The sequence below is a fragment of the Sus scrofa genome, chromosome 5 (genome assembly GCF_000003025.6).
Source record: "Sus scrofa isolate TJ Tabasco breed Duroc chromosome 5, Sscrofa11.1, whole genome shotgun sequence".
Classification (NCBI taxonomy): domain Eukaryota; kingdom Metazoa; phylum Chordata; class Mammalia; order Artiodactyla; family Suidae; genus Sus; species Sus scrofa.
Genome location: NC_010447.5, coordinates 54,578,498 through 54,602,297, shown reverse-complemented (window position 1 = coordinate 54,602,297; position 23,800 = coordinate 54,578,498). Strand labels below are relative to the sequence as shown.

At 37.4% G+C, this 23,800-nt stretch overlaps 1 protein-coding gene across 8 annotated transcripts in view; it reads left to right on the top strand.

Moving 5' to 3' along the window:
* Positions 1 to 23,800, top strand: part of PIK3C2G (phosphatidylinositol-4-phosphate 3-kinase catalytic subunit type 2 gamma) — a 374,898-nt gene that overhangs the window by 247,223 nt on the left and 103,875 nt on the right. For all 8 annotated transcript variants that reach the window (XM_021092290.1, XM_021092292.1, XM_021092289.1 and 5 more), the window contains 2 exons: positions 4,641 to 4,777; positions 6,934 to 7,103. In XM_021092290.1, the coding sequence (XP_020947949.1) occupies positions 4,641 to 4,777; positions 6,934 to 7,103 (307 nt within the window). The remainder of the gene's footprint in view (positions 1 to 4,640; positions 4,778 to 6,933; positions 7,104 to 23,800) is intronic.

The window sequence follows — 23,800 nt, the reverse complement described above, 5'->3', positions numbered from 1 at the left end:
AAGCAATTGTCTTTTTTTAGGACATTAAGTTCCATTTTTAATCAGGTTCCAAGGCTTATTGAATATCTACTGTTCTCAGGAAATGTCGCAAAGGTAGGAAAGACTAAAACGACCTAAACGGGGATACTGCCCTTAAGGAGAGTTTACTCCAGGCCACAAGTTTATGTGACTTTATCAACATTATTGTTGATTGTAGTTCTCATGACTGCTTTGAATATGATGTTGTAGGAACTTTGGGAGAGACTATCAGGGCAGATAAAAATCCTTTAGGATTTATTTCATTGCTCCAAATTTGATGGGCCTAAAAATACTTAGGGGAATTGGGGGAGCAGATATAACTAGGACCCAGCCAGAGTTCTAAATCAGGCTTTCCACTGGGCAAGGGTGTGATGAGGGTAAGGGGTAGGGAATTCAGTCTCAGTGATTTCAAGAAGCTGCTCAGATGTTTCTCATGCACCTCTTTTTAAGAACCTTGTGTGGTACCATCTTGAGAACTTTTGTCCCTAAGAACCTTGCCACTTAAAGTGTGAGCCATGGACCAGCAGCATTGACATCACCTGGGAACTTGTTAGAAATCAAAATCTCAAGCCCCACCCCGACCTGCTGAATCAGAACCTGCATTTTCAAGGTGATATAAAAGAGCATTAAAATTTGAGAAATGCTGTGTTAGAGAATTATGGGAATGGAGCCACACCTATTACTCAGTATGCACAGAATTATGCTAGAAGTAGTTAAAAGGTTTATGATACATACTAGCCTAAAATGTAATTTATGTTTTTAATTAATGGGCAGAATTTAGCTAGTAGGCTTTTTTTTTTTTATCTTAACATGACAAAGTTTATTTCTTGCTTGATGCTGCATATTCAATGCAGATCTACAGGTAGGATCTGCTGATCATTGTCATTCTGAGATCCAGGTTGATGAAAACATATATTTTCAATATTTCATAATCTCTATGGAGGAGGGTAGAAATATAGAAGATCATGCTTTGGCCCATTAAACTTGAGCCTAATCCTTCTCACTTCCACCCACCTTTGATTGGCTATGGTAAATCTTATGGCCATGCCTAATTTCAGAGATCACAGAGAAGTACAATCCTACCAAGTCCCAGGAAGAAAGCCAGAGTATTTATAAACTTGGGGGAAATTAGTCAATAAAGAAATGTTTATGCAAAGAGGCTTGTCCAAGTATGTTTATGTTGATGTTTTTCTATTTTTCTAAATATCCACCTATTTCTATAAAAATTGGACCAATAGTAGTATAGTCATAGTCATAAATATTAAAGTTTCGCTGTCATCAAATGAGGCTGTCTTTGCCTCAAGACTTGATCTGGGAGTTCCCTGGTGACTCAGTAGGTTAAGGATCTGGTGTTATCACTGCTATGGCTCAGTCACTGCTATAGCTTGAGTTCAGCCATCCACCCAGTGAACAAAAGGGATGGCATTTAATCCATCAAGTCCCTTTCTTCATTGCTCAAGACAGGACCACAGACATCCACTCTCTTGTACTTGCAGGTTGTGCTTATATGTATGCACTTCTGGGAATGCCTAGCAAGTATTCACAGGTATCCCATATAATGACATCATGAGGCCCAGAATAGGAAACAAGAGGTGGAGTTGGACTAGTAAGAAGCTGGTCTGGGTAGAACTAGTCATTTCAGTAATGGATGAAATAAAACTTAAATTATTCATAATAGGTGCTCGATAGAAGTGCTCTCGTGCGCACACACACACACACACACACACACTCACAGCCCCACTGGCATGGAAATAAACTTACCTGCCTGCTTATATTTTTACTTTTGTCTGGTTTACATATTAAAATAATCCCAGTTATTTTTGTTGCTGTTTTTAAATGTATATTACATATGCAATATTTAAGATTTGAAAAATACTGTGTAAAATTGTCTGTCTAGAACATGTGAAGCTGACTTTTGTAGGTTAGCAATATTTCCAAATTTCACATGTTGATAACCCAAAGAGCTTATGGTACATCTTAGGATATGGTGCAGCCTCGCCAGAGATTTCTCAGAGTTGTAATTCTTTCTTCCTCTCCAAGTCTCTTTACTTCCCTTTTTCTTTTTGTAGATGTCCTACCTGGATCGTAGTCTGAAGGTTTCACTCTCCTACTTCTTCTTTCTCTCCTCTAGTCTCTATAGCTCTTTTTCTCAATAACTCTCTTTTACATACAAGGACCCAAACTGATACAAACCTCAACATCTAGATGCATTCTCTTGGATTTCATTCCTCCTAATATATAAATTATTTGATGTATTATATACTTTCCCAATTGTGATTTAATATGTCAAACGTTATAGCTCTTTTATGGGGGGGAGGCCACAGCCATGGCATATGGGAACTCCCAGGCTAGGGGTCGAATTGGAACTATAGCTGCCAGCCTGTGCCACAGCCACAGCAATGCCAGATCTGAGCCACCTCTGTGACTTACACCACAGCTCATAGCAATGCTGGATCCTTAATCCACTGAGCGAGGCCAGGGATCAAACTCACATCTTCATGGATACTAATTGGGTTCGTAACCTGCTGAGCCACAATGGAACTCCTTGTAGTTCTTTTTTATTTTTAAATTTTAAATTATAACATGATTATTATAAATTTAAAACATGATTGTTATAAATTAAGTGCAAAGTTTTCTGGGTAGTCAGCAAGAAAAGACTTATGATAAATGGCTTGGGATTTAACAACAATTAATTCCCTGAAGAAAAATGTGGTCTGCAGAGTAACTGACATTGCTACAGCACTCTATCTAAAGGGTGTAATAATCAAGTCCTAATTTTGGGTATAGTCAGATGCAAGGTGGCAACAAGGCACTCAGGAAACAGGTAAAAGATGGTTTTCTGTTAGGAAGAATTAAATGGAGGAGCAAGAAAATGAGGGAAAATTTCAGAATCAGAAAGAGAAATTATATTACCCTTTCTAGAGTAATTATATTACTATTAAATGCAATGCTTTACATTTGCTATCTCACTTGGTAAGCATGAGAAAACCTGAACAAGAGTCAAATACTGTTGGGGGTGGGGAGAAGTGTTATGATATTAAAGATATGCCCAGGATTTATCTCTGGGGTATTAAGTTTTCTTCTTTCTTTTCTTTTTTTTTTTTTTTAACAAATGTATTTTAATAGGTTATTTTTTTACAGTATTCAATTCCTACTTTCCTTGTTTAAGTTTCTTTCTGATCTAGCAATGCAGATGCCTAATGGTCAGAACTGGGCTCTTGGACATTAAGAGATTAGGCAGCAAGGGGGCAGGGAGAGAGAGATTGAGACGCAACCAGCTGCCACTGGCCAAATCCAGCACAGAGAAGTGTCTCACTTGGCATTCCTGTGATCTGCTCTTTTGTTGTTTAATTTGAATATTTTAAAGATAGACCATGAGATAGTCAATATTTAATTAAAATCAACCATCTCTTGGAGTTCCCACTGTGGCTCAGCGGTAACCAACCCAACTAGTATCCATGAGGATGTGGGTTGGATCCCTGGCCTCTCTCAGGAGTTAAGGATCTAGCATTGCTGCGAGCTGTGGTATAGGTCATGGACACAGCTCAGATCCTGTGTTGCTGTGGCTCTGGCGTAGGTCGGCAGCTACGGCTCTGATTCGACCCCTCGCCTGGGAACTTCCATATGCTGCACTTGCAGCCCTAAGGAAAAACAATAATCGATCATCTCTTTTTTCAAATAGTTATATTTGTGTTCCCGGTCCCTTTGGGCATTTGTGTTTGCAACTCTTGCAGTTGTCAAGATAGTGGAAATCAGAAATTCTTGACTTTAATTTCTTTCAATGACTTTATTTACAGAACCGAACATTACAGGTTGCCTGTGGACATTAGTCCTGGGAGAATTTTAAATACTGGAGTTAAATTGCTGTTACGTACAGAATAAAAATCAGAAGATTTGAAAATATTTACATTCCAATAACCTTAGGAAGACAATGAAAAGTAGCCTTGATGGATGCATGGCTAGTGGGGCAAAGATTCTATTGAAGTTTAATCAACATATGCTCTCTTAAAAAATGTATTACCTTAGTTTCCCTTTAATGTTGACTGAAAAAGGAAGGAACAAGTAACTTGGCAGAGTGCCGAGTTACTCTGTTCACTCCTAGAAATGAGGCATAGAACAGTGAAACTTTTATTAACTTCAACACTGATTTTTTATAATATATTTGAAATATTTGTCATGGATATTGTATTTGATTCACTTACATCATATGCTTGTTATACAAGTTTGAATGTCCTCCTTTAAACTGTAAATGAATGCATAAGCCATATATTAATTAATCCACTACTTTAGTAACCCAGTGAGGTTGCTGGGAGACCATCTAGATTGGTTCTCTACTGAAGTTCTAGAAAAAGTATTGAAGTTGCCTCTGATATATCTGATCCAAACACAACAAGTAGCCTCATTGCTCCCTGTCCCCCTCCCCCCCACCCCATTTAGGGAACATTTAGAAGGAATACCATCTAGGTAAGACTCCTTCAGAAGAGAAGATTTGGAAATAAAAAGGGCAATCCAAGTAGTGCTGGCAGCCATTGTTGTTGTTACCTAGATCATGATGCATTTCCCAAATACTTTTCATCCTGTAAAGAAAGAAATATTTCCATGATCTCTTTTTTATCAACCAGGATTGGTGCAGATGGTGCCTGATGCTGTAACCCTAGCAAAAATCCATCGCCATTCTGGACTGATAGGACCACTGAAAGAAAATACAATCAAAAAGTGGTTCAGTCAGCACAACCATTTAAAGGTGGATTATGAACAGGTTTGTCTTTGGGGAGCTAATTTTAAATAATATACTTAAATAAGGGTATACTCTGGTTCTTTAGCAATTCTGATTTATGAAAAAGTAAATTAAGTCCATCTTGAGTTCTAATTCACTCAGTCATCAGCCTAGTAATAATGACACAGTTTAAATGGTATATTAAGCAGATAAAAATTTGTTTTTGGTTTTCCCTCTGGGTGAAATTCTGGGCTATCAATAAAGTCTCTCTTTGCTCAGCTGCCTCCTTTACAGCCATCTCACCTGTGATGATGCTCCTTGAAACTTCCTCCTTCAAGTTACTTCTGCCTATTTGTACACAACCTACAATTTCTATAAATCTCCCTCCTTCCTTTGCAATATATTGCTTCTGCCAAGTTCTATTTTATCATGTCTTATTTTTTCAATGTTTGCAGAATACATAATAGAGTTTTTTACGTCTTATAACTTTACAAAATGTACTATTCTGTTTGACTGCAAACGACTTTTCCCACTTTGCCCTGGCACCTAGCCTATGGTGTACAGTTACACAGGTTCTAGCCTCTACCAGGGCTTTCAGATAAGGGGATGAGTTGGCCAGAGCCAAGCCTTGTCCCATGTGCCAAGGCCGAACTGGCACAGCTGGGTCCACCCATAGGCAGGGCCACCTTTATGCTAATTCACACAAAGATGTAATATGGGCCAGCGTTAGATCGGCTCAGAACTGTTCTGAGCTTTAAACATCTATCATTCTAGGAAATTCCTTAGTCCTGGGAAAACCAGGAGGATTGGGCACCCTACCAGGCATGTGCCATGAAAGAGAGACCGAAGAGTTTATCTACTTCAGACTTCTGTGAGAGTGGAATAGAGCAAATATAGGTTTTGGAGGCCAATAACAAAGAATTAGGTGAGATTATTTTGACATCTAATTTGTAGCCATTCCAATCCAAATTATAACTGGAGTTATGCACAAATCACTGGGGTTATATTGTTTGAGTTGTTTCCATATATATTTGATATTCATAATTACCATGTGAAGAAATTTCTTATTATCTTCACTTTATAAGTGGAGGAAATCTAGATAGAAAAATTAAGTGTTTGATCAGGCACCGAAGACACCTAGAACTAAGGTGTCCGACCATGTTGTCCAGCCACATAGATTTCTACTCCCATAGATGAGCCAAACAAGTTGAGGAGACCCATAACTGTGGCTTAATCACATGGCTTAACTGTGGCTTAACCACCATGGTTACACACTTCATTGCATCATCTATGAAAATGATGTATACCCACAATACAATTTTTTTGAAAAAAAAAAGTAATTTTGGCAAGAAACCTCTGTTCATTAACAAAACATACACCACACTAATTTAGTGGAATCTGCTTCCACACACTCAGGCATTTGTCAGCATTTACTATACCAAAACCCTTTTGGACATCAACTGGATGACATATTAGTAAGAATGAACATAAAATGTTACAGATATCTTAATAATAGTTTTTTCTGTCTTAAAAATTTCAAATAAGTTCTCTTTGTGGTGCAGTGGAAACAAATCCAACTAGTATCCGTGCAGATGCAAGTTCGATCCCTGGCCTTGCTCAGTAGGTTAAGGATCCGGCGGTGTTGCCATGAGCTGTGGTGTATGTTGCAGATGTGGCTAGGATCCCAAGTTGTTGTGGCTGTGGTGTAGGTCAGCAGCTATAGCTGCAATTCAAGCCCTAGCCTGGGACCCTCCATATGCCATGAGTGCGGCCCTAAAAGGCAAAAAAAAAAAAAAAAAAAAATTCAAATATTCAAAAACTGGTATTTTTAATTTCTATAGGAATAGGCAGTGTTGGGCCATTTTGTTCCTTCTTTTACCTTGAAAAAAATCATCCACTCTTGTACATTTGCGATGTTAAAAAATCACACCAGGAACCCTCTCCTGTAAACTATGAAAATTAGCTTTAACTGAATGAAAGATATTTTCCACAATTTCAACAAAAACATTCATTAAGCTAAAGAACAGATTGCTTTATTTACTTTTGTAGCATACTAAGAACCAACCATTTAATCATATCCTCTCAACTGAGATGTGGAACTGATTCTCAATTTTATAGTTTTGCTTTTTATCATACCTTTACCACTACCTCTGCATTTGGTCATTTTGTGTGTGTGTTATTGTTTTTCAACTGATTAGGCCTTGAGGAACTTTTTCTATTCCTGTGCTGGCTGGTGTGTGGTAACGTTCATCCTGGGAGTCTGTGACCGACACAATGACAATATCATGCTGACCAAGTCGGGCCACATGTTTCATATTGACTTTGGAAAATTCTTGGGTCATGCACAAACATTTGGAGGGATAAAAAGGTCAGTACTTAGATAATGTTTATTACAGTAATTAAGCAATATCCTGGAGTGATATACAGCATGTAACAGTATAGAAAACCCAAAGATGACTTGCTCTCCATCTCTCAAATCCCTCAAAAAAAAAAACATAAACATGATTATATATCTAATAATATTGGAGGAAAGAATTTTTTCAATAAATTATTAATAGAACAAATTAGGTTTCCTCAAATTGTTAGTGGACTAAATTAGCCTTCTCACAGGATACTAATCCTGTTCCAGTCTGAATTGTATGAAATGTAATATTTTCAATTTCTTATAAATCTTGAATGGACAATGAGGCATAAGTTCATGGTGTCAGTACATCTGGTATATTGCGCATAGCAGTCACCACCTTGGTCTATGTATCATAAAACAAGCACACTTTCTGCACTGAATTAGGCCTGAATCATTCCAAAAATGTTAAGCACCTACCATTCAAGACTCTGAGGATATAACAGAGGATAAAGCAGATACAAGTCCTGATCCCTTTCTAGTAGGGATGACAGATATTAAACAAGGTAACATGAGGAAATGAGGAATTTAATTTCTTACTAAGAAACTAAAGCAGAGAAGCAGATAGAAAGTAAATGGGGCAGGATGCTCTCCTGAAAGAAATAAGAGATAGCTGTATCATGAGTAATCACCTCTCAGAGATCAATGAGAAGAGTATTCCAGGAAGAGAGAACCACAAAAATAGCAGCCATGAGCATGGAATTGGCATGGCATGTTCCAGTGACAACAAGATGGCCTGGGGCCTGGAGGGGGGATAAAAAGGGGCAGGCAGGCAGTAGGAGGTAAAGCTGGAGAGTTTGGTGGAGGCCAGATCAAGTAGAGCACTGAGGACATGGTGTACAGATTGGCTTTTGTTTTACATTCAGAGGCAAACCATTGATGGATTTCAGTGGATTTCAAAGCTCTCTCCTGCTGGACAGGAGAGCTAGGAAGCTATTGCAGTAGTTAAGGCAAGACCTTAACAGTAAAGAAGGGAGGAAAACTGATGATTCGGAATATATTTTGAAATCTAAGCCATGGACTGCTGATTGATTGTGCATTGGAAGTAATTAATGGGCTGGGAGAAGGGGCCCAGTGGGCGGAAGAAGAAACCAAAATATTCAAGGATGACTCCTGGCTTTTTATTCTTAGCAAACACTTATATCATTTACTGAAATGGAAAAGACTGGTGGATGAATAGCTTTTTATTTTATTTGAGCAAGGAAAACAGAAGTCTAAGACTGCAGGACCTTTTCTTTAAAAGGATATTTCATATTAAACTAGAAATTGTATCAGACCATTCCAAAGACTAATCAGTCATTTTTAGCTAAAAACAGCTCCTCCATAGAGGAAATAAAATGTCTCCTCCAAAAAAAAAGTTTTTTTCCCAACTTTCTAATTTTATTCTTAAAACATAAAGTATAGCATAAATAATATGAAAGAGAAACATGAAATGAGCAAACATCCAAAGACAAATCACGAGAGGGGAGGGAGAGTAAATTTTGGGAGGGGAAGCAGGTGGATGGGGTTTTGGGGGAGCTGATTGGGGAGGGCATTTGCGGGGGCAGAGGCAACCTTGGGGGTGGTTTTGGAAATTGGCCCGGGGCTCTTGCAAGAGCCAGCACAGGACATAGTATAGGGGGTGCTGGAGCAGTCAGGCAGGCTCTACCTGCAGGGCCACTGAATTCTCCTCTGGCCCTTGATCTCCTGCAGAAGCCAGTGCAACGTTTCCCTATAGTGGAGGTAAATGCACATCCATGTCTGGGGCTGCTGCCAGAGCAGCTGCAGTTTCTCCCTGCACAGCTGGTGAGTCCTCACACGGACCTGGGCCTCCTATAGGAGCAGCTGCAGGCTCTCCCTGCCCGGGTTGTGTCTTGGCTCTGGTTCCGGGTCTCCTGCTGGAGCTTCAGGCTGGGCCTCAGGGAGGGGCCAGGCCATCCAGTGGCCTCAGGCACAGGTGGACCCTGTCCTTCGTGCCGGAGCTGGATATGCTGAGCTCCACATGAGCCCTGCAGAGGACTCTGGAGAGCGGCCTGTGTGGAGTTTCATCTGGAGGCCTTCTGCCTTCCTCACCCAGCTCCTGGCAGGTTTTAGGAGCGGGGCTCTGCAATGACAGTGAGCAGCAGAGGGCCCGACCCGGTGGTGTCAGAGGCCTGGGGGGTCATTATCTTCTTGCTGCTTCTTCTGCCCCCTTGACCTTCTGCTCCCAGATCAGGTGAGGCTTTGTCTGCTCAGATACTGCCCCTCCACCCCCTGTGAAGAATGAGACCCCCCCTGGAGGGCTGGGTATACAGCTCGCACACAGGGCTTGGCCCTGAGCCTCAACAATCCCCTTCTCCCCAGCCAGGTTTTAGGAGAGAAGTTGAGCTCCAGTCCTTCTATTCTGCCATCTTAATCCCATCTCCTAACAAAATGAACTTTTACCAGCTGGTTATAATCTGGTATTAAAATTCCAATATAAACTACATAATATGGTTTAATTCTTATAAACTGATGTCTCCTATTTGTTGGAGGCATACAAATGGAATTGGTTTTTTTTTTTTTATTTTCAGTACATTGCCTTCTATAATGAATAAAATCAGGAAAATTCACCACATATTCATTCATTCCTTAAACATCTATCAAGAATGATTTATGTGCCAAGGACTGTGATAAACCTTAGGGATACAAAGATGAATAATACACATTTACCACCTCAGTGGGGCTAACTCTTTCTTTAGGGTATTGGGAAGACAGACATATAAACAATGCAGTGAGGGCAGAGATAGATGTATAGACCATTAGAACATCATAGAAGAGGAATACCTATCTTATAAATGACAAATGTTAATTAATATACATTAGCATATTACATAATTTAATCATGGAATACTTTCCCTAGGATCCACTCTTTCCTAGAAGTTTAAAGTTTAGAATAAAATTGTAATATATTTATTTTGCTGTGTTGTCCACTGAGAATTTTGTCAGCATCTGTGCTGACCATCATGCGGACAGTTAAAAGCTACATAAATATATTCTAGTTCTACAGAAAAAGTTTCAGTTGGGGAGACATAAAAGGTAAAGAACAATTTACTAAACAGTATGGTTAAGTGCTATAATAGAGTTACACACCAGGGTCTATAGAAAAGGTGGAGCCCAATTTGTTGGTATTATAGCAGCTATTGCCGCTTCTGTCCTGTGGCAATTTAAATCCTTTTTATGCAACCACTATGGAGGTGGTAAAAAAGTGCCCAGCACAGAACCTCACTTACAGTAGGTTCTTAATATTGTTTGCTGAATTAGCCAGAAAACTATTCACAGGTAGGGCCTCAGTCATTCAATGATTATTAATGGCATAAAAGAAAATGAAGTTGGCACTGTCTGCACTTGAGATTATTAATTATTAAGCACCAACTAAGGAGGCCAACTACAGCATTATGACACATTTGAATTATTGTTCGCCAGATTTTATCTCCACCAGTCTCTATGTAAGGCTCATTGACAATGTCTTCTTGGATTTTTTTCTTGATACTGATGGCTCTGCCCTGATTTTTTTTAAACTGGATTATTCCTAGTCGCTATTACTCATTATATGTTTTGAATTATAGGCAGCATCTAATAATTTTTTCCAAATATCTGTCAATTGTTTCCGGAGTTCATTTGAATGTTGTTCCATGAGGCAGCTTACTTCTTCTGTCCTAGGTCCATTGGTTGTTTTCTTGATTTCTAGGTGCACAGAAGTCTTCTCATAAACCAGGCCTCTGAATCCCTTAGGATAAACAAACATTTTTATTTGACTACACTGATTGTACTATAGAACAGATCTCTAGAGAAAAGCCTAGCTCCATCTAGCTTCTTCTGTATACATACTAGACATACTACTAAACATGCTGTAATATACAAAGCCAAGTTTGTAAATCATGCTCTGTGACCATCCTAATCTCCTGTAGCCTAGCAAGGCCATATAATGCTCCAGTAATAACCAACAATAAGCCAGGATCATATTTCTTAATGTAAGATGCTGTACTCACTGGAAGTAATGAGCATATATATCCCAGACAAATATATTTCTCTTCTTGTCTACTCCTCAAAAACATGGAGAAGGAAGGTATTTGTGTGACTTTTTATGATTTTACAAAGTGTTACCAACCTACATTAACTGATTTGACTTCATAATACAATTGTCTAAATTATTGCTCAGCCTCACAGGAAGAGTACAGTTTCCAATTTTGGATGGACTTGGGGTTGACAAAAATAAATCATACACATCCACAAAACTGCTCTCTAAGTTGCAGATTTACCCCTTATCCAAGGATACAGAGCTTAATACTGGAAATTAGCAGGCCAGCAAAGCAGAAGCAAATGCAGTCTATCTGGGATAGATTTCTCCTCAGTGTCCTTAAGAGGAAGTACCAGTTAAGTGACATTCTCCTTAAAAGTAAGATCTTGAGAAATAAAGGGATTTATTGCTGGGCCACTGCCTTTTTATACTTATGCTTATCTCATCATTCCAGAACATCTCACACTAACCATCTGTGTGATTCTGTTTAAGAAATGTTTATAAATACTGGTCTCTCCTGGTTTTTTAATTACCTTGAGTCATCTCAGCAACACTCTCATTAGGGCTCTTTGCTCAGGTGTCACTGAACCACTCCTCTGAATCCAGCTTTCCAGCTTTCTGAACCATTCCTCCGAAATATATTATTTATATTCTAAATATCTTCAATTTATCCATCTTTGGGGGGAAAAAAACACTCCCTCAGCAGATTAAAAGATGATTTTTTTCTCTTATTCCAATCTTTCTGGTTTAGTACAATAGTCTTGGTAATCCAAATGCTCTTAGGTATTAATGATCTCTCACATGCCTCAATTACTATCTTAGTGTTCTTTGAAATTAGATGAGTTTCACTGGTACGTTACTAAGAAACATTGTAGGTCCTTTAACTCAAAGAAGGTCTCAATTTCATCTGAATTTTCTAGAAGAAAAACCATACTTTCTAGTACCTCTCTGTGAGTGCCACAAGGACATCTTTGTATCTTAAACACTTAGCTGTTGTGACAATTAGCAGAGGCTCAATTTTGGGCAATTGAAGAGTCACCACAAAAATGCCATGCAATTTACTTCTCTTGACCTAAGAAACTATAGTTTGCTGAAGATAAAATTATTAAGAACTGGCCATATTCTAATTTTCTAACTGGAAATTTACCAAGATATTTTTTTACCTAATGGTCACTTTACATGTGGGAGTCTGGGGGATGAGACTCAAAACTTGATCATACTACCTCACACCCATTTGGGATGGTTATTATAACAAAACTAAACATAAGTTTTGACAAAGATGTGGGTAAATTGAAACTTCTGTGCAATGTCAGTGGGAATCTAACATAATACAGCTATTGTGGAAAACAGTCTGGCTGTTCCTCAAAAAGCTTTAAATGGAATTACCCATATGATCCAGCAATTTCACTTTTGGATATATAGCCAAAAGAATTGAAAGCAGAGTTACAAAGAGATATTTGTGCAATCATGTTTTTAACAGCATAAACAATAACTAAAACGTAGGAGCAATCCAAATGTCCATTAACATATGAATGGATAAGCAAAATATGGATTATACATACAATAGAATATTATTCATCCTTAAAAAGAAGGAAATTCTGATATATGCTACAATATGGATGAATCCTGAGGACATTATGCTAAGCAAAATAAACCAGTCACAAAAAGACAAATGACTATATGATTCCACTTATATGAGATACATAGATACAGAAAGTAAAGTGGTGGTGGCTAGGAGCTGAGGAAAGGGGGGGAATGGGGTGTTATTGTTTAATGGGTATAGAGTTTCAGTTTTAAGAGATGAAAAGGAGTGTGGTGGTGTATGGTGGTGATGGTTGCACAATGTTATGAATATACTTAATACTGCTGATCTGCACACTTAACAGTAGTTAAGAAAGTAGATGTTATGTTATGTGTATTCTATCACGGGAATGTCTGAAAAAAAAAATGGATACACCACAAGTTTCACAAAAGCCTTCCCCAGTTGCAAAGCCAGTTCCAGGCAAATTGCACCTAGCATTTGAATAGTGCTTTGGATTTTCAAAGAGCTCCCAAATAGCTATTTCAAGAAATGATTTTTTTTTTTTTTTGTCATTCCCATCTTCTCACTGTTGTTTCTCCTTACTTCACTTTATTATTCCACTGTGCTTTACCACCTGATTTCTTTTGAGTAATCTCCTTTGTATTTAATTTATCTCCCTCCCATCATAAGAAAAAAAAAATTTATCTCTACTCAATTCCGAGGTCTCTATGCTGCTTTGGGAGACTCACTCCCTAGAATGGTTTGGTGTAAAAAGCTCTTGGCTTCACTATTTACTTATAACTTTATTAATGTTATTAGCTATATTGTTTGTATTTTACCTGTTTCACAAGATTATTGTTTCTTGTATTACCAAACATGTAACTGAGCCTCCTATGTCACGTTCCTCTGCCCCTCTGTGTTATTTCTGTCCATTCCTGCCCACAGGCAGCAAGGATTTGGAGGTGTGGGCTGTCTGACAGGGGACTGTTCTGGCTGGGAAGTGCTTCAGCAGTGCCAGGATAGAGCCAGGGATCTCGAGGCATAGGGATGGAGGTGGGTAGGCTCTCTAGGCAGGATCAATTCTGGGTTGAAGGGAAGTCCCCTCAAACCAACAGAGCCTTAGGTTGAAAGTTACAGCTCTTGTCTGGGTGATTTTAGTGAGCTATTCTGGTCAGTCTTCTAGAGCAAAAAAACATTCCTGCTGGTTGCCTTGGAGATCACAGTCTTGATTGCAATCAAGAGTCAGGTTCATGTCAGTGTATAGCAAATTTTATTCATGCCTTCAGAGATAGCAGTCTGTCCTGGGGTAGGGACTGGCCCTGGCTGCAACTGGATCTTTCCTTATATCCCCATGCAGTGAACATGTTTGGGGACCCCAGTTCTCCCACCCCAGGCACACTGATTTTTCCTGTGCTAGCCCCCTGTGCTGTGCGTAAGGGCTGAGTGTTGTTTGATCTCTGTGTAGGTCTTATTTGATCTTCTAATTGGTTTTGGGCAGGATACCTTATTTGCAGGTTAAATAGAGGTGGGGTGAGGAATGGGCCCCCAGCTGCTCAAGGTGGGGGAAGGGGCATTACAATAATACCTGTCCAGAAGCTTTTTGGTTTAATCTCTTTGAAGGGGACTTGAAGCCTATAACCCTGTCCTTCACTGTCACCTAATCATTATAGCACTGGCAATCATTTCCTTGTAGCCAGATTACTTTCTTCCAAGGATACACTGGAAATCCATGAAAAGCATAACTGTACACTTTCCCTTGAATTCAAGCTCAAGGGGAAAAAAGGGTGGGAATTTAGAGGAGCCGACCAGTCTCTTCCCCTTCTTATAAGGTCTTAATCTATTATATACCCACACCCAAAAATATCATACCTTGGAAAGTAGAACTGATAACTATGAAGAGGTAGCTGTTTTTTCTACCCTTTTCAAGTAAGAGAAATGGTGGACTTGAGTCTGGGAGGAACTCCAGAGTCAGTATCTAAAGTTATTAAGCAATTTAAGATCAGGGACTTCGTGGAGTCTAACTTAGGACCCGGGGTGCATTTTTAAAAGAGGCCAGACTGGGGGAAAAATATGTTTTACACTTAAGAGATTATTGGTGAGGGTCTCCTTAGTTAATAATTGCCGAGGGCTTGGAACTCTCCCAGGACATTAAATGCTCTTTTTGTATTAGTACATGCACCCTTATGTTCTTTTTATATTGCACATATGAGGTTTCCTGTGTTGTCTAATTATACAAGGTTCTATCTTATCCAATGGAGATTCCAAATCTGCCTTCTCAATTAACTCATGGATATGAGACAAGAGACTTGTGTTCTTTCTGTTGAACAGCAGAATGGCTCTCTGAAATGTAGGTCATTTGTGATATCAGGAAGAGTGTAGGCTTAAACATTCCCCAATGTACTCTGTAGTCATTTATCTGTATGCTAATGATGGAAGCCTGTAACTTTTGTAAATATTTAAAACAATATATTTTAATGTTACAGTGATATTTCCTGGGAGCAAAACATTTTTAATTCATGAAAATAATAATAATAATTTCAATAATAAAAATTATTATTTGTGCCTCATTACTGAGTCCCACATTTCAGGTCAGTGTACAAATACAAATTCAGCGCCCAAGCCTTTCAGACCTGTGTATGCCCATTTATATGTATCCATTTACTGGCTTTCTCAGCTGCTCAAGTAAATACTAGGTGAACTGTACTATAAAAGGAAGAAATGTGTGTTCACAGAGCACAGCAGAGAGATTCTACCATCATGGATCCTTGCTTGAGTTCTCTATCTTTCTAAGCCACCCTCCATATCACCAAAACAGAAACATGCCTCTTCTCAAATTGCTGTGAAATATCCCTGGGAGTGGCAGAGAGCAGCGCTCCCTAGTGCTTATCATCCAGGATGTGGGACCAGATTCTAGAGGAAATAGAATTACCCTTTAAAGCCTTTTCAATACTTGTGCATTTGCTTAGTTAATCCTCACAGGAGCTCTTTGAGATAGCTACTGTTATTATCTCTCATTTGTGAATCGAGAACTAAAACAGATAAAAGTCTTCATTATTGTAACTTGTCCAAAGTCATAGGCAGTAGGTGGTAGACCTTTGGGAAGGGCCCACGTGGGAGACTGGTAATTCCATTTCTTAGTAATCCCAACACATTCTGTTTCCTCTTCAGCACCACGAAAGATGGCTGTTTCTTTAGTTAATACCAGCTGACATAGTTACCCTGCATTTATGGCCATGATCTGTATAAAGTTCATATCTTTAACAACTATAATCAAATGTGTTCAAGATGATTGCCTGGTGAGGGGCCTTCAAACAGTAAGCCAAGTGTTAATGTAGAGGGCCACTCTCCCATCTGTGGGCAATATGCTCTTTTATGACTGAAAAGTCAGGCACAATTGCTCACTCCCTTTTAGTTTTTATCTTGCATTAAAAACAAATCTAATAGGTATAATCTAATAGAAGTTAAATGCACATGGGATGTGACTCTAGTTTTCTTAGCTCAGTAGGGACCAAAGTATGGCCAAGGACCACCCTGAACTCCTGGGACGAAGCCCTGCGGTGCTATTTAGACTGCATAATTCACATCTGAAGAAATTGCTTCTTTGAATTATTATGTCCATAGCTTAATGTGCTCAATACTTTAAAATCGAACATCATTCATTTTTTAAGCATGTATGTGTTTGTTTAAGGAATAGTTCAATAAATGAAAGAATGCTTATGTTAACAATATAGAACCTCAGTATTTCAGAGCACCTCCATTACAATTAGCATGCTGGTCCATTTCCTTAATAATATACTTCAGAATAGAGCTGTCTGCACTGTGAGGGCTAGTGATATTGAACAGTTTAGCACTGCAATAAAGCGTCAACACAACAGGGCAAATGTCCTCAGTTTCAAATGGGCCATCCTCATGGCCTAGCAATCCCACAGCACTTACCCCCACAGGATAAACCTCAGATCTCTCCAACCCATTACTTCCTACTACCTATTTTAGACAGACAACCTCATCTCCTACGTTGGGAGAGGGGGAGGGTCAAACGGAACAGAGCCTGCTTTTGTACTCAGTACAAAACTCACAAACTTACTTACAATTGCTTATAAACTTCTTTCTTCCTGTTATGATAGAAGATTTGTTTTTCCTTTCTAAAGCTAATCCCTCCATCTGTGCTTTAGAGCCATTTCCCTCCCACCTTCTGATGTACATTATGTTGTCAGTAATTCATTTTTCCTTGCATACTTATGCTCTTCCTTTAAAATAATCCTGTTAAAATATTCTTGTCTCCCCAAAGTCTAAATGATCTTGCCTCAGACCTCTAGCTTCTGTGCCATTTTGGTCACCTTCATAAATTTCCTGAAGGAGGTGTCTAAACTCATCTCCTTTTCTTCCCTCTCATCCATAACTATTAAAATCTGGCTTTCTTCTTTATTTTATTAGAGTATCGTTGATTTACAAAGTTATGTTAGTTTCAGGTGTACAACAAAGTTATACATATACATATATCCACTCTTTCTCAGATTTTTTTCCCATATAGGTTATTATACTATATCGAGTAGATGTCCCTTTGCTATATAGTACGTCCTTGTTAATTATCTATTTTATGTATAGTCGAGTGTATATGTCAATCTCACCCTCCTAATTTATCCCTACCAATCATGTTTCCCCTTTAGTAACCATAAATATTGTTTCAAAATCTTTGAATCTGCTTCTGCTTTGTAAGTTCTTTTGTATCATTTTTTATCAGATTCCATATATTAGTGATCTCATGTGATATTTGACTTTATCTGTCTGACTTCACTTAGTGTGGTGTCCATCCATACTGCTGCAAATGGCATTATTTCATTCATTTTTTTCATGGATGAGTGATATTTTATTGTGTATATAGATACCACATCTTCTTTATCCACTCCTCTGTTGATGGACATTTACGTTGCTGCCATGTCTTGGCTACTGTAAATAGTGCTGCAGTGAATATTGGCGTGCATGAATATTTTCAAATTATGGTTTTATCTGAACATATGCCCTGGAGTGGGATTGCTGGGTTATATGGTAGTTCTATATTTTTTTAAGGGATCTCCGTACTGTTCTCCATAGCGGTTGCACCAGTTTATATTCCCACCAACAGCATAGGAGGGTTCCCTTTTCTCCACACCCTCTCTGGCATTTATTGTTTGTAGACTTTTTGTTGATGGCCATTCAGACTGGTGGGAGGTGATACCTCATTGTAGTTTTGATTTGCATTTATCTAATAATTAGTGATGTTGCACATATTTTCATGTGCTTTTTGGCCATCTGTCTGTCTTCTTTGGAGAAACATCAGTTTAGGTCTTCTGCCCATTTTTTAATTGTGCTGTTTTTTTTTAATACATATAAAGCTGTATGAGATGTCCATATATTTTGGAGATTAATCTCTTGCCTGTAGCTTCATTTGCAAAGATTTTCTCCAAATCTGTGGGTTGTCTTTTTGTTTTGTTTTTGGTTTCCTTTTCTGTGTGAAAGGTTTTAAGTTTAATTAGGTCCTATTTGTTTATTTTTGTTTTTATCTTCATTACTCTAGGAGGTGGATCAAAAAAGATATTCCTGCAATTTATGCCAGAGTGTTTTGCCTACAATTTCCTCTTTCCTCCACTGTATGTTCTTGCTTTCTTTGCTGTAGATTAATTGACCATATACATATGGGTTTATTTCTGAGATTTCTGTGCTGTTCTATTGATCTATATTTCTGTTTTCGTGCCAGTACTGTACTACTTTGATGCCTTAGCTTAGTTGTATAGCGTGAAGTCAGGGAGCCTGATTCCTCCAGTTCCATTTTTCTTTCTCAAGATTGCTTTGGGTATTTGGTGTCTTTTGTGTTTCCATATAAATTTTAAAATGTTTTGTTCTGGTTCTGTGAAAAATGCCTTTGGTAATTTGAAATTGCAATGAACTGTAGGTTGCCTTTAGTAGTATAGTCATTTTGACAACATTGATTCTTCCAACCCAAAACATGGTATATCTTTCCATTTGTATGTTTCATCTTCAATTTCCTTCATCAGTTATTCTTTATTACTTGGTAAAATCAATGATGACCTTCATAGTGCTAAATCCAATAGTATTCATTCCCCATTTTCCATAATTTATCAAAAGATTTCAATAGCATTGATATTCCTTCAAAATAACCTTTTTGATACATCTATGTAACATATTAGAGGGCCTATAAACAAAATTCTATTTTAAATAGAAATTTAAAATACCAATATAAATAAATTTATATTTACTAGAAATTGGTACATGACATGGATTGGTTTGGAAATAGCTAGGACATAGTTGGACTGGCTATTTGGTAAAGAGTATTGGAACTATCAGACACCAATACATAAGAATAATAATGGAGAAACTTCTAATAAATCAAATGTAAAAAGCAAAACTTCAAAAGCTTTAGAAGAAAAGTGTTTATAATATCAGGATAGGATAGGATTTCTTAAACCAGGCACAAAATTTACAACACATAAGCAAAAGTGTAAGATTTGACAACCTTAAAACATTCGGATGAAACACAGCATAAAGAAAGGGGAGAGACAAATCAAAAAGATAGAGAAGAAGTGTGTGCTGCTCACTTAATCAGTAAACACTTAGTATTCAGAATACAGAAGATTCTTACACACTAATAAGGAAAAGACCAAAAATCCAGAAGGAAATAATGGACAGCAGGCTTGAATAGCCAAATAATAGAAGAAGGAACTAATATGAATTGTAACCAACAGAAGAGATATTCAACCAAATTAAGACAAAATTCAATTAAAAATCCTTCATCCTGGAGCAAATATAAATTCTGACAGTTGCAGATATTAGGGAAAAAATGGAAAATTTTCTATTATCATTAGGAGAACAATTATCCAATATCTAGGTAAGCTAACAATTCTTACACCTCTAGCTGACTCAGCAATTCTACTTCTGTTTGGACCTAGAAGACTCTAACGCATGCATTCCAGAAGACATTTAAAAGATGTATATTGTACAGTGGGAAAATTTAAAAAAATATATTAAAAAAAAAGAAAACTGAAAACAATGTACAAAAAAATAAATAAAAAAAATAAAAGATGTATATTGTCATACAGAAAACTTAGAAATGAACAATTACTGTGGCTTTTTCTTATTAATGAATTCTGTACAACAATTAAAATTATTGTGAACATGGAAAAAAAAATAGCCTTTTGTTTATCTTCTGTGATACATCATCACCGTCTAATTTTTTTCCCCTACTAGGTATCTGCTGCAGGTTGATTTCCTTCTATCAGAACACTAGATGTCATATTCCCCAACAGTCCTTTTATCCCTCTTCTCTTCTCACTGCACTCTCTCCATTGAACTGGTATCAGCTGCATCCAAGGCTTTGACCAATATTTATATCCTGATGACTCACAAATCTTAAAATATTTTATTTTGAGATAATTGTAAATTCACATGTGGTTTTAAGAAGTAATACAAAGGGATCCTGTGTGCTCTTTGCCAGTTTCCCCTAATGATAACATCTTATAAAATTACAGTACAATATTGTGGCCAGGTTATTACTATTATATGATGTCCAGGTACAGAACAGTTTCATCCCCCTGAGCATATTTCATGTTGCATCACTTCCTTTTCACTCCCTGTCCCCTTCCATACTTATTCCCTGGAAATCACTAATTTGTGTTTCGTTCCATAATTTTGTCATTTCAAGAATATTACATAAAAGAAATCATACAGTATTGTAGCTTTTGGAACTGGCCTTTTCCACACAGTAGAATTCTCTGTAGAGTCATCCAAACTGTTGTGTATATCAATAATTTGTTCCTTTTATTGGCAAATAATATCCCATGGTGTGGATATACCACAGTTATTTGTTTATTCACCCGATGAAGACATCTGAGTTATTTCCAGTTTCTAGCTATTACAAGGAAAGCTGCTGTATACATTCATATATAGGTTTCTATGTGAATGTGTTTTCATTTCTCTCAGACAGATGGCCAAAAATATAATTGCTAGGTTATATAGTAGTTCATGTTGTTGCCGTTTAAGGAAGTGCCAAGTTGTTTTCCAGAGTGTCTGTACTATTTCACATTTCTACCATTTATGTATGAGTGATTCCTTTTCTCCACATTCTTACCAGCGTTTGGCATTGTCATTAACTTTTTATTTTAGCCATTATGATAGTTGCATAGTGATATCCCATTGTGGTTTTAATTTGCCTTTCCTTAATGATTAATGGTGTCAGTCATTTTTCCTTGTGCTTATTTACCATCTACATATCCTCTTCTGTGAAAAATTTCATATCTTTTGACTTTTTTTTTCATTTTACTGTTAAAGTTTGATAGTTCTTTACATATTCTACTTACTGATCCTCTGCTGTCTATGTGGTTTGCAAATATTGTCTCCTAGTCCATAACTTTTCTTTTCATCCTCTTAACTCTTTGCATAGCTTTAAGTCCTAAATATTTTTTCTTTGTTCTTTTCTAAAAGCTCTATAGTTTTACGTGTTATATTTAAGCCTGTAATCCATTTTAAATTAATTGTTATTAAGTATGAGGTTTAAGTCAAGGTTTATATTTTTGCCTATGAATGTCCAGTTGTTACAGTATCATCTTATCAAAAGACTATACCCTTCATCCATTGGATTACTTTTGCACCTTTGTCAAAAATAGTTGGGCATATGTGCAAGTCTATTTCTTTTCCATCTATCTGAGTCTCTCCCTCCACCAATATCCAGCTCCGTACTCAACTGTCTCTGTTCTACTTGGAGAGGGAATTGAGGTGCCTGCTGAGAATGGCAGTTTAGGGTTCCCATTTTGGCCTTTGCTGGTGTAGTAGGGAAGTGGAATTACAGTTTTTTCTGTGATATTTCACTGGAGTAGAGTGATTATTGCTTAAACATTTTCCGTCTTGTCAGGCTACCATTTCCTGGGCCTTTGGCTAGAAAGAACAGGCTATTTTTTGGTGATTTTTTTTTTTTTTTTTTGGAGGGTGGCTGCATCCATTGGCATTTCCAGATTTCCAGCTTCTTGAGCTCTCTATGTCTGGAATATATAAGGCAAAAAGAAAAACCAGAGAATTCACCACCATGTAGTTCCTTGAGGTCTGAGGTCCCTAGATAGCTTCTCATCTTCTCTACACCCTTGAGCATCTTCTTATGTTTGTTTTGTACATAATTCCCAGGGTTTTAATGTACTTGAAAAGTTTGCCTGTTTGGTCTTCACAGAAGTGGAAATCTGACTCAGAAAATTTTACTTCCAGTTCGGATCCTTTCTCTACAGTCCAGAAATAATTATTGCAATACCTCATTGTCATCTGTTCTTGTATGTCTCTAAGGCACCTTAGTGGTAACTTGCTCAAATTTGAGCCCACTCCGAATGTTGCACTCCAGCCTTTCTGATACACCAGCCAAAAATGTGAAGCTCTTCTTAGCACCTCTTTTCCCTTCCAACTTGAACATCATGAAGTCCTCTTGATTTTTTTCTTCAAAGATCTTTTTACATCTTCCCATTGTCTGTATCTACATGCCACAATTCTAATCTAAGCAACTCTCATATCTGATCAAAACTTTCTGCAAACACCTCTTACCTGATCTACCCACAGACACACTCTCTACTCTATGTTTTTCTCCATAATACAGCTATAAGGATCTTTTTTTTAAAAATTATAATTATTATTACTCAATAACTTTTCATTGCTTTTAGGGCATTTATTTTTTAAAATCTTTACCTTACCTCTAAGCTTTCCATATATCTATTATAGAAGCTCAATAAATACTGGTTGATGAATAACTATATTATGCTAATATTTTGGATGCATGCTTCCTTGCTAGATTCAAGTCACCTAATGGGCAGAGACATATCCTAAAACTCTATGTACTCTCAGTGCAACAGGAATCAGTGAATGGTTAATGCTGATGGTCTTGGTGGTCTAGTGACTGTATACAAGGAGATTATATCTACAGTGTGGTTAGAAAGGGAGCTTATGCATAAGTAACAACAAATAGCAAATTATTAATTGTCCTACTGCTTCCTATAAGGGAATTTGTCTCCTTAATAATTAGTGTTTATTTGTAAGAGCAATATCCTTAAATTTCCCAATATATAGACATTTTTAAACTACTAATCACTTCTCACCTATACTGGAAATGTATAAAATATTATTAGCATTTTTACAGAATAATAATTTCATGGAAAGACTGATTGACAAGAGAATGACAGAATGATAACAAATAAATTTGTTCACACAGTCTTCCCACATAAATGTTAAATCATCACAAGCTCTTCACTGTGTAAGCTTATGTTTATTTACTGTTGCATTCATTGTATGTAACAGAATACCAACAAAATATTGTGTGATACATTAATATGTAAAGGGAAGATAAAATACTTCCTCTTGCCTTGAAAATCGCACAGATCATTTGGGAGAAAAAGTCATGTGATTACTAGAGACTGTAAAAAATAAAATGTATTAGCTCTAGGGCTACGTAAAAAGACAAGGCAGAGTAAGAGAGAAATTGGCAAGGGATAGGATAATTAGAAAAGATTTCTTGAAAAAAATTGGTCCTGATCTCTTACTGTTAGGACATGAGGTGTGTGTGTGTGTGTGTGTGTGCGTGTGTGTGAAAGAGAGAGAAAGAATATGTCCAGAAGTGGGAAATAATACAGGTGAAAGATACAGAAGCAAAAATAGGACTCCGGCACGTAAAACCACCTCTCTGGAAAAGAAAAAAAAAGAATAGTCATAACAAATTTCTGGTTTATTTGTACAGTTATAAATATGAGATTTTCAACATATGATTCAGAACACAATACAGTATAGACTCTGAGAGATCGAGTAGTTTCCAATCTTCCCTCTTGCCACAACCAATTTATATATCAGATTTATAAGTATTACTTAAACTTCAGACATAGGCTCCAGCACATACATTCTGCAACCTAGGATTATTCCACATTTGAGTAGACTAGTAAATCACATTCCAGCTACAGCTCCTACAGCCTGCAGTATTCTGTTTCACATGTGAGGCTTCTTTAATTGATAGAAAATTTTTTTTGTCTAATTCTAAGTTATTTGTAAAAATTTCTCAGAAGTAAGCCATGCAAATTATATAGAAATGAGATAGCTTTTTTTTTTCTTCTT